This window comes from Garra rufa, chromosome 2 (genome assembly GCF_049309525.1).
Source record: "Garra rufa chromosome 2, GarRuf1.0, whole genome shotgun sequence".
NCBI lineage: Eukaryota > Metazoa > Chordata > Actinopteri > Cypriniformes > Cyprinidae > Garra > Garra rufa.
The window spans coordinates 15,929,636-15,943,598 of NC_133362.1; the positions used below are offsets into that span (position 1 = coordinate 15,929,636).

The window sequence follows — 13,963 nt, forward strand, 5'->3', positions numbered from 1 at the left end:
AACAATACAATAAAATGCGCAAAATATTTCAATATCATTTTCATAACTTCAAATTTAGAGTTAATGTTCGGGACAGCCACCTCCCAATTAGAAGTACCAAATAAATAATACACTACTTTATAAATAAATAATTTACAAAGAAAAAAAAAAAAAAAATATATATATATATATATAAATATATATATATATATATATATATATATATATATATATATATATATATATATAATTAATTTTTTTTTTCTTTTTCTTTTTTTTTTCTTTTAAACAACAATACAATAAAATGCGCAAAATATTTCAATATCATTTTCATAACTTGAAATTTAGAGTTAAGGTTCGGGACAGCCACCTCCCAATTAGAAGTACCAAATAAATAATGATTTCATATATATTAAGCGTACTGATAGTTTAAAATTATTGTGGCTTTAAATAGATAATAGAAGGATTTTACAAAACATCTAAACATCTAAGATTTGAAAACTTAAATGCTTTTAAAATGCTTTGTTTTTTTGTTGGTTGTGGGACAGCAATTTGTAGAATGTCCCACATAAGAAATACAAATTTTTAAAGTGTGACTTCTATACCTATATACCATGTAAAATAATAAAATCTTTAATCTCCTTAGGCCTTTTATAATGAATATACATGTTTCTAGTTATGTCAAGCTCTAAAATACTTTGTTGGGTAGAAACTGTTTGTAAAAAGTATTTCAAAATCATTAATTTACATTTTTAGCCAGAAAATCACAAACTATGAGGCTTTGGAGTCAAAATGGTTAAGAACTACTGATTTACTCTCCCTCATGTCATTCCAAACCTGTATTACTTTCTTTTTTCCATTAAACATGAATGAAAATACAGTTTTTTTGTTCATATAATAAACAAACTAAAATTAGACCCCATTAACTTAATGTTTATACAAAAGAAAACTGTTTCTGTTCCACAGAAAAAAAGAATGTCTTACAGGTTTGGATTGACATGAAGGTGAATAAATAATAACAGAATTTTCATTTCACATCCCTTGAAGTTTTAACAGATAGTGTTTTAAATTTAAAAACAAAAATCTAAACTGCAAAAAGGGTTTTCCGAGGTGATAAGGGATCATTAGCACACTATAAAGGCATTTGAAGTCAATGGAAAATCCGCATCACGTCAGGAAAGCAAACGTGTGTGAATAATCAGCGTAGCTTTAGCACCTCTTTGTTCTGTCGCTACATCTCAAACGCTGCTACGACACTCCCGTTGCCAGGAGCAACCACCTGCTCCGGCACTCTGGATCGGCCCACACTATCACATCTGATCACATCTGCTCGGTCACACCTGTCGCACCTGTCCGGCTCAGAGATTCCAGGCAGGGTGATGAAACGCCAGAGGCTGCTAATATTTTTATTCAGGTTTATCCGAGTAAATAAATCCTGTCCAACATCTCATTGCATTTCCCTCCACCATTATCTGTCTAATGTTTTCTTCATGTCATTCCACCCCTCCTTCTCTCTGTTTTTTTTCTCCACACACAGCTCTGTTATTAGCTGATGGTAAGTTTGACTGAGTGAGTGTGTGTGAATGCGTGAGGTAAGATGAGGCCATCTGCAGTAATCGTGGTCTTGTCTGCCTCACACACGTGTGTCTCCAGGTTTGTGTGTGTTTTAACACGTGCACGAGAAGATAAGCTTGGGGTTGCAGGGGGTTTTGAAAGTTCATGTCAACTTTCAGGCTTTTCTGTATGTGTTTTGTAGTATGTGTGTGGATGTTGTGCTGTTGTCGTTCTGAATCACTCAGTTCTACAGCACAACTCACACTTGGTTCAGTCAAACAAAGTTTGGCTGTTAATCTCTTGTGTGTGTTTGTATGTGTAGTCTTTCTAATAAGACAAACTAGTGTGACATTTGGCCTCATTCATAAAATAAAACCTAAACTGTACAAAATACTTTGTAAAAACGGTGTTACGTAAGTAGTCACATTCGATTCAGTGCGACAAGTTACGTAAGAATGACATTATGGCCATTTTACATGAATTCGCTGTGCTTGTGTTTCATGAATGAGCCTTGTTAAATCGAAATATGCACATGAAGTGTGGTTTATAGTGAATGTAGTGAATTAATGAATATTCAACAGAATTTTTGTGAATGCATAAATCACAAAATCCTTTGAAAGGGACAAAATAAGACAGATGCTGATTATAGAGTGCATGTGAATGATCAGTGTGTGTATCTGATGTACTAATACGACACAATCCAACACAGAAGTTGCTTTTGTCTCTTTATCTCTTGTAGATATTCCAGACAGGAAGTTGTCATCAGAAGAGGAGGAAGCCAGAAGGATAGCAGAGATGGGGAAGCCTGTATTGGGCGAGCATGCAAAAATAGAGATTATCATTGAAGAGTCGTATGAGTTTAAGGTATACACACACACACAAACATTCTTGCATATGTGACCCTGGACCACAAAACCAGTCTTAAGTCGCTGGGGTTTGTTTGTAGTAATAGCCAAAAATACATTGCATGTGTCAAAATTTTTGATTTTTCTTTTATGCCAAAAATCATTGAGAAATTAAGTAAAGTTCATGTTCCATGAAGATTTTTTGTAAAATTCCTACTGTAAACATATCAAAATGTAATTTTTGATTTGTAATATGCATTGTTAAGAACCTAATTTCAAATAGATGTATCTCAGTCAAATATTGTCCGATCCTAACAAACCATACATCAATAGAAAGCTTATTTATATGTATAAATCTCAGTTTTGTCAAATTTAACCTTATGACTGGTTTTGTGGTCCAGGGTCACATATGTGGTTTATGAGGACTCTTCATAGGCACAATGGTTTTTCTACTGTAAAAACTGTGTTTTCTATCACCCTGCCCTGATTCTAAATTTAAACCCACCCCTCACAGGAAACTACTGGCCATTTAAAAAAAAAAAAAAAAAAAAAAAAAAAACACCATTTAGTATGTTTTGGTTTATGACACAGGAAATGTCCTCTCAAACCATGTTTACATTGTTGTACCCATGTCATTATACACATAAACCCATGTGACCCTGGACCACAAAACCAGTCAGAAGTAACACAGGTATATTTGTAGCAATAGCCAAAAATACATTACTTACTTACTTAATCCTCTTCATCCCAAGTGAGACATAAGGCCAACAAATGTATATATAGTTTAGGTCAAATGTATAAATTTTTCTTTTGTGTTTTGTGTCCATGAAGATATTTTGTACATTTCCTATCATAAATATATCAAAACCTAATTTTTGATAAGTAATATGCATTGCTAAGAACTTCATTTGGACAAATTTAAAGGTGATTTTCTCAATATTTTTCTTTTTGCACCCACAGATTCCAGATTTTCAAATAGTTGTATTTTGGTCAAATATTGTCCTATTGTAACAAAGCTTACATCAATGGAAAGCTTACTTATTCATAATTGACCCTTATGACTGGTTTTAGTGGTCCAGGGTCACATATATACAAGAACACACATAGACATACACGCACACACGCACACACACACACACACACACACACAATGCTGGAGACTAGCAGTCTTTTGCATTATTGAAGAATTGTCATCATGCATATTTATGTTAATGTAATACATTTTGTGTTTTTGTGTGTTCGCTGTAGAATACAGTAGATAAGCTGATTAAGAAGACTAACTTGGCTCTGGTCGTGGGCACAAATTCCTGGAGAGAACAATTCATGGAGGCCATAACTGTCAGCGCAGGTGATTACCAACTCCGAACAAAATCAGCAAAAAAAAAAAAAAAAATCAGTGTTCAAATGTTTTGCTAAACACCTTTTATTCAGCAACAATACTTTTATTCAGCAAGGATGCATTGAACTATTTAAAAGTGTTAAGGGGAATTCACTAGATTTGTAGTGGGATATGTTTTTGTAAGCCTGTTTTCACTGAAGCTGAGTTTTCCATCAAAATAAAAATCTCTACTGCCATTTCCGTCAAAATAAAAGCTTAAAAGTGACAGCTAGAGGTTTAAATGGGTAACGTTACTGCGGTCCAAATTTAAAATATCTTTTTCAAATGTAGCAATTAGAAAATAAGTATTGTAATTTCCCTACTATAATGTAAATCAAAATATTATGCCTATGAAATATTTATTTTCATTTATTTTACAGTGCGATTGTTTTACAATAAATGGTTATTACTGTCATAGGAATAACAGTAATAAATCATTTTTATTTCTATGATTATATTCTAATTAGTTTGGCTTCCTAAAACGCCAGTGTTAATAATAAGGACTGAGAAAGTATACCACACATCAAAAGAGGGTTAAATTCCCTTTAAAGTTCAGGTACAAGTCAATTCACTGACTTTCAGACAGGGGTTGGAGCTCTTAATATTGAACTCTCAAAGTGCATTTTTTTTTTAAAATATTGCAACAAGTATAGTCTCGTGGACTTCAAATCGAGATAATATCGTATCATGAGATTTTTATATCTTTACATCCCTAGTTTCTTGTCTCTGCCTTTGGAAGCTCTTTTAGTAGCTGTGGTCAATTAAAAGCCTCAAAGGCATCAGGGCTAAAGTGGAGAGAACAAAGACGCAAGTCTTCTGTAAGTTTTATTCGTCGACAGGCATCTTCCTATTCTTTTTCCTCTACTTATTGCAAAGACAGCAGTGAAGACTTACATTGGTTCTCTTTTTGCCCTTCGACTAAAAAATACAACCAAAAAACGCACAATGTGGCATTGTATCAGTATTTAATTTTCGGAACTGTGCATTCCGAGTTGTGTTGCATTAAAAATAGCAACACAAAAATCCCAAACTGGCAGTGTAGATCATCTCAAAACTCAAAAACATGTACTAAAAGCAACAAAAGTGGGCCTTAAAAGACTTTACATCTCAGTTATTATATAAACATACACTCATGCTCGTGTTGCTCACACACAAATATTTCTATCTCTGTTGTGACACATTACCCGGCCCACATGAAAACTGTGCCCACAGAACTCCTACATGGTTCTCCTCATCCTACGACCTTTGTGTGTTATAAACATTTTGGCTAATTTAATCATTTCAGATATCAATAGGAATGAAGTATGATCAGCTCTGTTTGATGTGTTTTACTGTGTTTCAATAATTCCTACAGATGTAAAATGTAAATGCCCTATATATTAGTCTTTTATGACCCAGTGTTGAAATAAAAACACCGCTCTCACATTGTGTAGCCTTCAATTACCGTGACTATCAAACAGCCTGTGTTACCAAGGCAACAGGACCCCTAAATCACCATGGTGTCAAATAGATGGCTTTGGTCAGGTATGGAAGTTGTGTAATGTGGGTGACATACAATACTAACATTTTTCATGTTCTTATTTTTTCTACCCCTATTCTGCTTTTCTTTTCTTTCTTGCTTGCTTTCTGTTGTTCTATCTGTGTTCCTATCTTTATCTCAGGAGATGAGGATGAGGATGAGGGGGGAGAGGAACGTCTCCCATCTTGTTTCGACTATGTCATGCACTTCCTGACGGTGTTCTGGAAGGTTCTGTTCGCCTGCGTCCCGCCCACGGAATATTGGAACGGGTGGGCGTGTTTCATTGTTTCCATAGTGATCATCGGCCTTTTGACTGCTGTGATTGGTGATCTGGCCAGTCACTTTGGCTGCACCATTGGGCTAAAGGACTCAGTCACCGCTGTGGTATTTGTAGCCCTTGGAACATCCATCCCTGGTGAGTTTGTGTATGCTTTTATTTGCCTACATTTTTATAAATACTATTTTAAGGGGTCACATTATACATGTTTAGGGTCAGTTGGAACTTTTTTGTTAAAAATTAAAGGGATAGTTCACTCAAAAATGAAAATTCTGTCATTAATTACTTACCCTCATGTCATTCCAAACCTGTAAGACCTTTGTTCACCTTCAGGAAACAAATTAAGATATTTTTGATGAAACCTGAGAGCTTTCTGATGCTACATAGACAACAATGCAACTACCATGTTCAAGGCCACGAAAGGTAGTTAGGACATTGAAAAATTAGTCCATGTGGCATCAGTGGTTCAACCTGAATTTTATGAAGCTACAAGAAAACTTTTTGTGCACAAAGTAAACAAAAATACAACTTTCTTCAATGAGAATTTAATGAGGCCGATCTGTCTTGACATTAAAATGCAGGTGTACAGGTCAAATTTCCTGCTTAGTTTTGGACTGGGGAGAAAGTGTTGACAGTTACAAAATGGTTTTTATAGGATAATTATGTATTTAAGCTTATAAAATCAATACATATTTGATTCCTCTTGATTTAAATCATTGTAAAGCTTTTTTTATCATGTACAATCAAACGTTTACACACACCTTGCAGAATCTGCAAAATGGTAATTTTTTTGACCAATGATATTATTTATATTATAATATTTGAAAATTTTGACATCCATCTTGGATGAGGACAACTGAGGGACTAGTATGCAACTTTTACAGAAGGTTCAAACACTCACTGATGTATTAAGAGCCAGGGGGTGAAAACTTTTGAACAGAATTAAGATTTGTACATTTTCCGTATTTTGCCTAAATATCATATTTTTTTCATTTAGTTCTGCCGTTCAGAAGTTACAGAAGATACTTCTGTTTCCCAGAAGACAAAATAACTACAATTTACCCTGATCTTCAAATTCAAAAAGTCCCTCAGTTGTCCTTAGTGTGCGTCGTGCGTTGCAGAAGTACTTGGTCACACAAGTTTGAATAGTTAATTGTGTTGTAAATGCAATTGTCTAGCAGTTTGTGATGCATTTTGGAAACATGAGATGAGCGCTTGGTCTTTTAGTCATTATTTGGGTAGCACACATATTCTGAATGCCTTCAGCAGAATTCAAATTAGCCATTTTAATCTAGATTAATCTAGATTAATTCCAAGATTACAGTGAGATTAATCTAGATTAAAACAATTAATCTATGCTCACCACTAGTTCAAATAAACAAAAATGCTAAAAAAAATTACAAAGAATTTCTGGGACCTGAAGAATTTTTTTGAAGAACAGCATGAGTTTATTTGTTCAGGACAAACCAGGGACTCATGAACAACTATCACTAAACAAAACAACACAACTGTGGATCATTCATGTATCAATACAGCGTTAAGAATCAAGTGTGTGTAAACTTTTGAACGGGGTATTTTTTTAATAAATTCGACTATTTTCTCGTGTAGACAATATGTAAAAACGTCTTTTATGTGAAATATCTAATTCGGGTCAGTACTAAATAAAAAAAATAACATTCATTTTGTATGATCCCTCTTGCTTTGGTCAAATAATGAACTTTTTGCAGATTCTGCAAGGTGTATGTAAACTATTGACTTCAACTGTATTATAGTATTTAATAAAAACATCTTCATCAACATCTCTCTTTTCTCCTCAGATACCTTTGCCAGTAAAGTCGCAGCAGTGCAGGACAGTTACGCAGACGCGTCTATCGGTAACGTGACCGGTAGCAACGCTGTGAACGTTTTCTTGGGAATCGGTGTGGCGTGGTCAGTGGCCGCCATCTACTGGCACATGCAGGGTCGTGCATTCGAGGTGCCAGCAGGTTCCCTGGCATTTTCTGTCACTCTCTTCACCATCTTTGCCTTCCTGGCAGTGGGCGTCCTGCTGTACCGGCGCAAACCTCACATCGGTGGAGAGCTGGGCGGTCCGCGCACGCAGCGTATCTTCACGTCACTCTTTTTGTTCGGTCTCTGGTTTCTGTACATCCTTTTCTCAAGTCTTGAGGCTTACTGTCATATACAGGGCTTCTGAAGAGAAGAGACGGGGTGGGAAAGGGGTGGGGGTTGGAGATAAGGAGAGATAGATGCCAGGAAACTACTTCTAGTCGTAAATGACAGAGTAAGAGCTAAGGATTGATTCGAAAAGGTCGCTACGGTTTTAAGCAGGCATGGATTTGACAAAAAGGACATTCGTTCTTCAGATACCTTCACGCTGAAGATCAAGAGTGTGAAACATCTCTCTAAGGGGTGGGACAGTCTTAACCTGGAGTCTGAGCTTTTCACAGTCTATATTTTTCTCAACACCTGCTGAGAACGACTTTTTTCTAATGAAGTATTTTGGGAAAAAAATACACAAAAAATAACAAAAAGAATTAAAGGATTCAAAGGACTATTTTCAGATCTGCTTCCAGGATTAGAAATAATATTTCAACAAAAAAAATGAAAATATATAACTACATGAAATCTGTTACTGAGTGACATTTGAAGGACCCATAAAGTTATTATTTATTTATTTTTTCCTGTTTAGTTTGGTAAGAACTCACAGAGCTTACAGCTTTTACCGTCAGTCCAAAGTCCCGGCTAGGGAGAGTGGCTCGGAAACACAGAACGCTGAGTAGACAAACGGAGAAGAGAGACGAATATGAACAATGGCTGAACACTGCATTTTCTCCCTGATATTCCTGTATGGATATAATCTGCTTCCATATTTTTCTGTACTTCCGTGTATTTCCTTGCCAAGTGTTGTTATTTCGAGAATCACAGAGGCTTCAGAGGGTTGCAGGAGAACAGAATGCAAAAAAGCAAACAAAAAAAAAAAACATGATTCAGAGGAAAACGAGGCCTTTTTGCATTCGAACATTCATCAAAACGAATCACTAGTGTATTTTCTGATAACACCGTGGAGGAGAGCGCACTGCATATGCTTTTACAGTTGTTGTTTTTTTGGTTTGTATTTCAGTCTTTCAGTGTCGTTGAACAAACATAAAGCACCCCAAAGAAATCTCCCACCCCCACTTCACCCCAGAGAGTCCCTCTAAATGGAATCACATGGCCATTTTACCAGGAACTCCTTAAGTGCGCATCTAAACAGTGTCTGAAGTGTCAGTGATGTTGGTGGTGAATTCTGAGTGTCTCATTGGGGCCTTTAATGTGGTTCGTAATGTTTACAAGCCTTCGGTCCAGAAAAGAGTTAGAAAGGAGCCGTACAGATTTGTTTATCATAGTGAGGAGAGTTTTTAGCATTTCAGGGAGCAGTAGAGAAATTTTGGGAAAAGCTGCTTAGGTTTAAATAAATAGTTCACCCTTAAAAATAAAACTTTGCAAATTTACTCACCATCAGGCTATCCAATATGTAGTTTGTTTCTTCAACGGAACAGATTTGGAGAAATTTAGCATTACATCACTTGCTCACCAATGCATTCCCTGCAGTGAATGGGTGCCGTCAGAAAGAGAGTCCAAACAGCTGGTAAAAACATCACAATCCACAACTAATCCTCACCACTCCAGTCCATCAAAATATCAGACCATTATCTATAATATTGCTTCCTCCAGTGAAAAAGTCCGTCCACTTTTATCCTCTCGCCACAAAATCCAGCAGCATATTTGTTTAGAACTGTTTTGGACTGTTTGTGCTTTTAAGCAGTGCTTTATCTCTGCATATTCCTCTTCTAATTCAGAAGAGATGCCTTTTTCACCTGAGAAAGCAGTATTATGGATAGAAGATATTAGTCGACTAACCAAAATTTTATTAGTCACTTATTCACAGAAAAAAAAAAAAAAAAAAAACACAGGAAGTGGCAAAGTCACGCAATCCGTGAAGGACAGATTGTTAACAGCTGGTCTATGTGGTAATTAGTACATCAGGCCGGACATCCAAACGCTCACTTATCATTCGTCAACCTCAAATATGGCTTTTCATCTGAAAGATGTATGTAGTAGAAACTTTACATGGCAGCTCAATCTAACGTTAATCTAGAAAAATGTGCGCTATTCAAGTGCCGGTGCGGTCATTTGCACTTAAAATACTCTGTCATTTTTGCTCATACAGCTCTTTCGAGTCCCTAAAGACTCTGTTTATTTGTGTGCACTCAGAATAAAAACGAAACGTTGCACTTTTGTAAAATGATGAAAGCAAACAGGATGCACTTTCTGACATCTCAGTCTCTGTGAACTTAAGCGCAAAACTTCTAAACTCTGTGTATAATTGCCTTACAGACATGAAAATATAGGCTGTCTATAGAGAGTGAAATGTCTACTTTTAAATTAACCAGTTAATAGATAACAAATATTCTCTGATTATGTAATCCATATGAAACATGCATACAGGTGCATCACTACTGCGGAGATAATGTCACCAGCTTTATTTCGAAAGCCGAAAACAAAGAAAGCAGTAGTTTATCAATAAATTATTAAAATGTTAATGCAGTCTCCTTACCATTTTTTTTTATTATAGATCCCTGATACATTCATACATTCAAGCTTTTTTGCATGCGCTGGAGCGCTTATTAGGCTATGTAGGCAATAAAGGCTAATTGTTATGATTTATATGGTTTATTAATAAACGTTCAACTAATGTTTAAAATGAATGACTACTAGTTGACCAGAAAAATCTTTAGTCGTGGGCTGAAGTTGAAAACATCTTAACGACAAACATGCAGCATTTTGCTTCAAACAATATTAAGTAATGGACTGAATTATTGTTTTTTTATCAGCTTTTTGGACACTGACGGTAACCATTCTCTGCAAAGGATCCATTGGTAAGCAAGTGATGAAAGACCCTGGATCACAAAATTAGTCATAAGGGTCAATTTTTTCAAATTGAGATTTATATATCATCTAAAAGCTGAATAAGATTTTCATTTATGTATGGTTTGTTAGAATAGGACACTATCTGGTATCTAAGGGTGCAAAAAAATCAAAATACTGAGAAAATCGCCTTTACAGTTGTCCAAATGAAGTTCTTAGCAATGCATATTACTAATCAAAAATTACGTTTTGATATATTTACGGTAGGAAATGTACAAAATGTCTTCCTGGAACATGATCTTTACTTAATATCCTCATGATTTTTAGCATAAAAGAAATTTATATAATTTTAACCCATACAATGTACTTTTGGCTATTGCTACAAATATACCTGTGCCACTTAAGACTGGTTTTGTGGTCCAGGGTCACATTTCTTAAAATCTGTTCCAATGAAGAAACAAACTCATCTACATCTTGGAGAGTACATTTTCACCAGTTTTTAATTTTTGGGAGAACTATTTATTTATTTATTTATTTATTTATTTTTTTTTTTTTAATGGTTATCGATTCATCTAACTAAAGTGTTTCTGTGCCTATTTTTTGCTGTTGTGAGTTGAAAAAGGATGACGCAGGTGGGGTTTCTGTATTATCTGTGGAAGTGATGTCATAAAGAATTGTTTAGGATGGCCAATAAGAGCCCAGAACCAAAGAACAGAACCTTAGACTGCCACCCAGAAGCTGCAGTGGTTCTCTGGGCCACAGGGGGGCCACATCCCCGTCCCATCTCTGTATGTTCATACTTTTGCATTTTGTGCGTGAGTGTGTATGTTAATGTTTCATAATTGCTCATTATAAATACAGGCCAAATCAGTTGCATCCAGGACACCAGTGTTGGGATCGACAGCATCTACAACAGACGTGTTTTTATTTGTATTATGTTTACATTCATATATAGCTGTGAGTGAGTGAGAGTGGTTGAAAGCGCATTTATTCTCTGAGAATCTCTACATGCAATTGCAAATGTAACTGCTGGCATTGCTTCAGCCTGCTCTGTGCTTCCTACTCAGTGGCTACTCAGTAAGTACATAATCGATGTGCTTTACAGTACAAAAATCACAACAAATCGCACTGAACTTTCACCAGTGCTCTTTATGACTCATACACACTCTTGTTCATGAGTTCTTAGTGTTTAAACCTTTGTTTTTGTGCAGAAAGGCAGGATTGTGCATTAGCTTAGCTACACAACAAACACTTTCTTTGATCACACACACTGACTTTGTGAGCATGTACTGCCTACATAGACAGCATCTAATATATGCAACTAATTATGCAGCTTTCAAAGATGCCTTATTTTGGACATATTTTAGGCAGCATTGCTTGCATTCATCAAGTTGAATCTCTTATTGTACAGAGCGGATTGTTAAAAATTGATCGGTCTAATTTGAAAATAACTTTTTTTCATTGGCACACATGTACACTACCTTTCAAACAAGTCAGTTTGTTTTTGAAATATTATTTTCAGCAAGTATTACTTTCAAAAGTAACAGTAAGACCTTAACAATGTTACAATTATTCATTTTTAAAATAAATGCTGTTCAAACCTGTATTCATCAAAGAATCCTGAAAAACTATTACAGCTTCCACAAAAATATTAAGATGCACAGCTGTTTACAACATTAACAGTATGTGGCCCTGGACCACAAAACCAGCCATAAAGGTCATTTTTGATTTATATATCAGAATAAATAAGCTTTCCATTGATGTGTGGTTTTTTAGGATAGGACAATATTTGGCTGAGATAAAAGTATTTGAAAATCTGGAATCTAAGGGGTATATAAATTCTAAATATTGAGAAAATCGCCCTTAAAGTTGTTCAAATGTAGTTCTTAGCGATGCATATTACTAATCAAAACCTACGTTTTTATATATTTACAGTAGAACTTTACAAAATATCTCCATGGAACATAATATTTACTTAATATCCTAATGATTTTTGGCATAAAAGAAAAATCGATCATTTTAACCCATACAATGTATTGTTGGCTATTGCTACAAATATACCCATGTTACTAACGACTGGTTTTGTGGTCCTAAATCAGCATATTAGAATGATTTCTGACGGATCACATCACACTGAAGACTGGATTACAGGCATATATTAAATAAGTCTTTACTGTATTTTTGACCAAATAAACACACGCTGTGTTTTTTAATGCAATCACATTGTTAGCTTAGTGACACGATAACAGCAAACTTATTTAAATCTGATTCCCAAGGAGCACAATTTACATGAGCCTATGTAGAGCGTTCCAAATCAGTTATTTTTGATGTTCCCTGTGTAGGCAGTAGACAGCAAAGCAGCTCACTAGGTTTTGGAACACAGCCAATCACACACCTCATAAGATATTCTGTGCACCAGTGTTAGGTATGATAAAGAATATGAAATATAACTTACACAGTATTCAGCTTGAGCACTCTTGTGACATTCAGCGTGGTGCTTGTTTTCTGCCAGCATGTGTCTGGTGTGAGTCAGAGGGCAGCTAAAGTAGATCACTGTAGATCTTCATCTCATCTGTGCACATGTGTGCATGTGTATCTTCTGAGAGGTAAAAGTAGCAGTTACGCTCAGCATTGTGCTCAAACTTCTAGTGTTTAGGATGTTGAATTGCTCTTTATGTCTCAGCCTGGATCAGATCACACACACCTATGCACTCACACATGCACACTGCTGATGCCTGCGGAGGGTTGTTCTGATTTTGTTGGGTGGGCTTTCATGTAATATGATGGTTGAGCTTGAAAGTCAGCTGCAACCACCAGCTTTGAACTTTTCTACTGCCAACTAACACTTCCAGCTGTTTAGATGCAGGTGAACTGGTTTGAAAGAAATTTCAGATGATGTCACTTATAACCTTGAAGTCACACAAGTCTTACAAATGTATCAGGGGTCTGAGTCTCTCTCTCTCACACACACACACAAACAAACACACACACTCCTCTTCAGCCTGGTGATGAAGCAGATGGTGGTTATGTTCATCTATTGTTGTTTTCTTTCTTTTTTTTTGTTTGTTTTTTACTCTTCTCTCACAAAAATATCATGTTTTATTTTCAGGGAATTATGCATGAAATTTACCTTAATTTAATTAATTTATGTCCGCTGATTTATTTATTTTGAACTTTTTTGGTCAACGGAAAAATAAAAAAAAATATTTGAAAAATCTCTGATATCAGTTGTGATCAATTTGATCTGGTCAAAGTATTTCGATTAGATTGTGTCACATGGTCACCAACAGTTACAAATATCTTAAGACAAATTCATAGTTTTGCTATATAAGCAGGGGTAACATAATTAACTGAATATATAATTAAGGTAAATTTTAACCACACACTTTGGCGTTCTTACAAGAAACTGAAAGGAAACTTGTCACGTTTTAATATCATACATTTATACTGATATCAAAACATATTTCTTAAATGCAACAAAAATAACATTGATTTGTTTTTTT

At 35.4% G+C, this 13,963-nt stretch overlaps 1 protein-coding gene across 10 annotated transcripts in view; it reads left to right on the forward strand.

Moving 5' to 3' along the window:
* The window catches only part of slc8a3 (solute carrier family 8 member 3), a 45,596-nt gene extending 31,953 nt beyond the window's left edge, over positions 1 to 13,643 (forward strand). For 2 of the 10 annotated variants that reach the window (XM_073833772.1, XM_073833777.1), the window contains exons 3-6: positions 2,273 to 2,397; positions 3,627 to 3,726; positions 5,418 to 5,690; positions 7,370 to 13,643. In XM_073833772.1, coding sequence (XP_073689873.1) covers positions 2,273 to 2,397; positions 3,627 to 3,726; positions 5,418 to 5,690; positions 7,370 to 7,746 — 875 coding nt within the window. In that variant the 3' untranslated portion in view covers positions 7,747 to 13,643. Of the gene's footprint in view, positions 1 to 665; positions 680 to 1,516; positions 1,535 to 2,272; positions 2,398 to 3,626; positions 3,732 to 5,416; positions 5,691 to 7,369 lie in introns of all 10 variants that reach the window. The other 8 variants (XM_073833774.1, XM_073833773.1, XM_073833778.1 and 5 more) reach the window with 7 other exon arrangements.
* Positions 13,644 to 13,963: the final 320 nt, after the last annotated feature.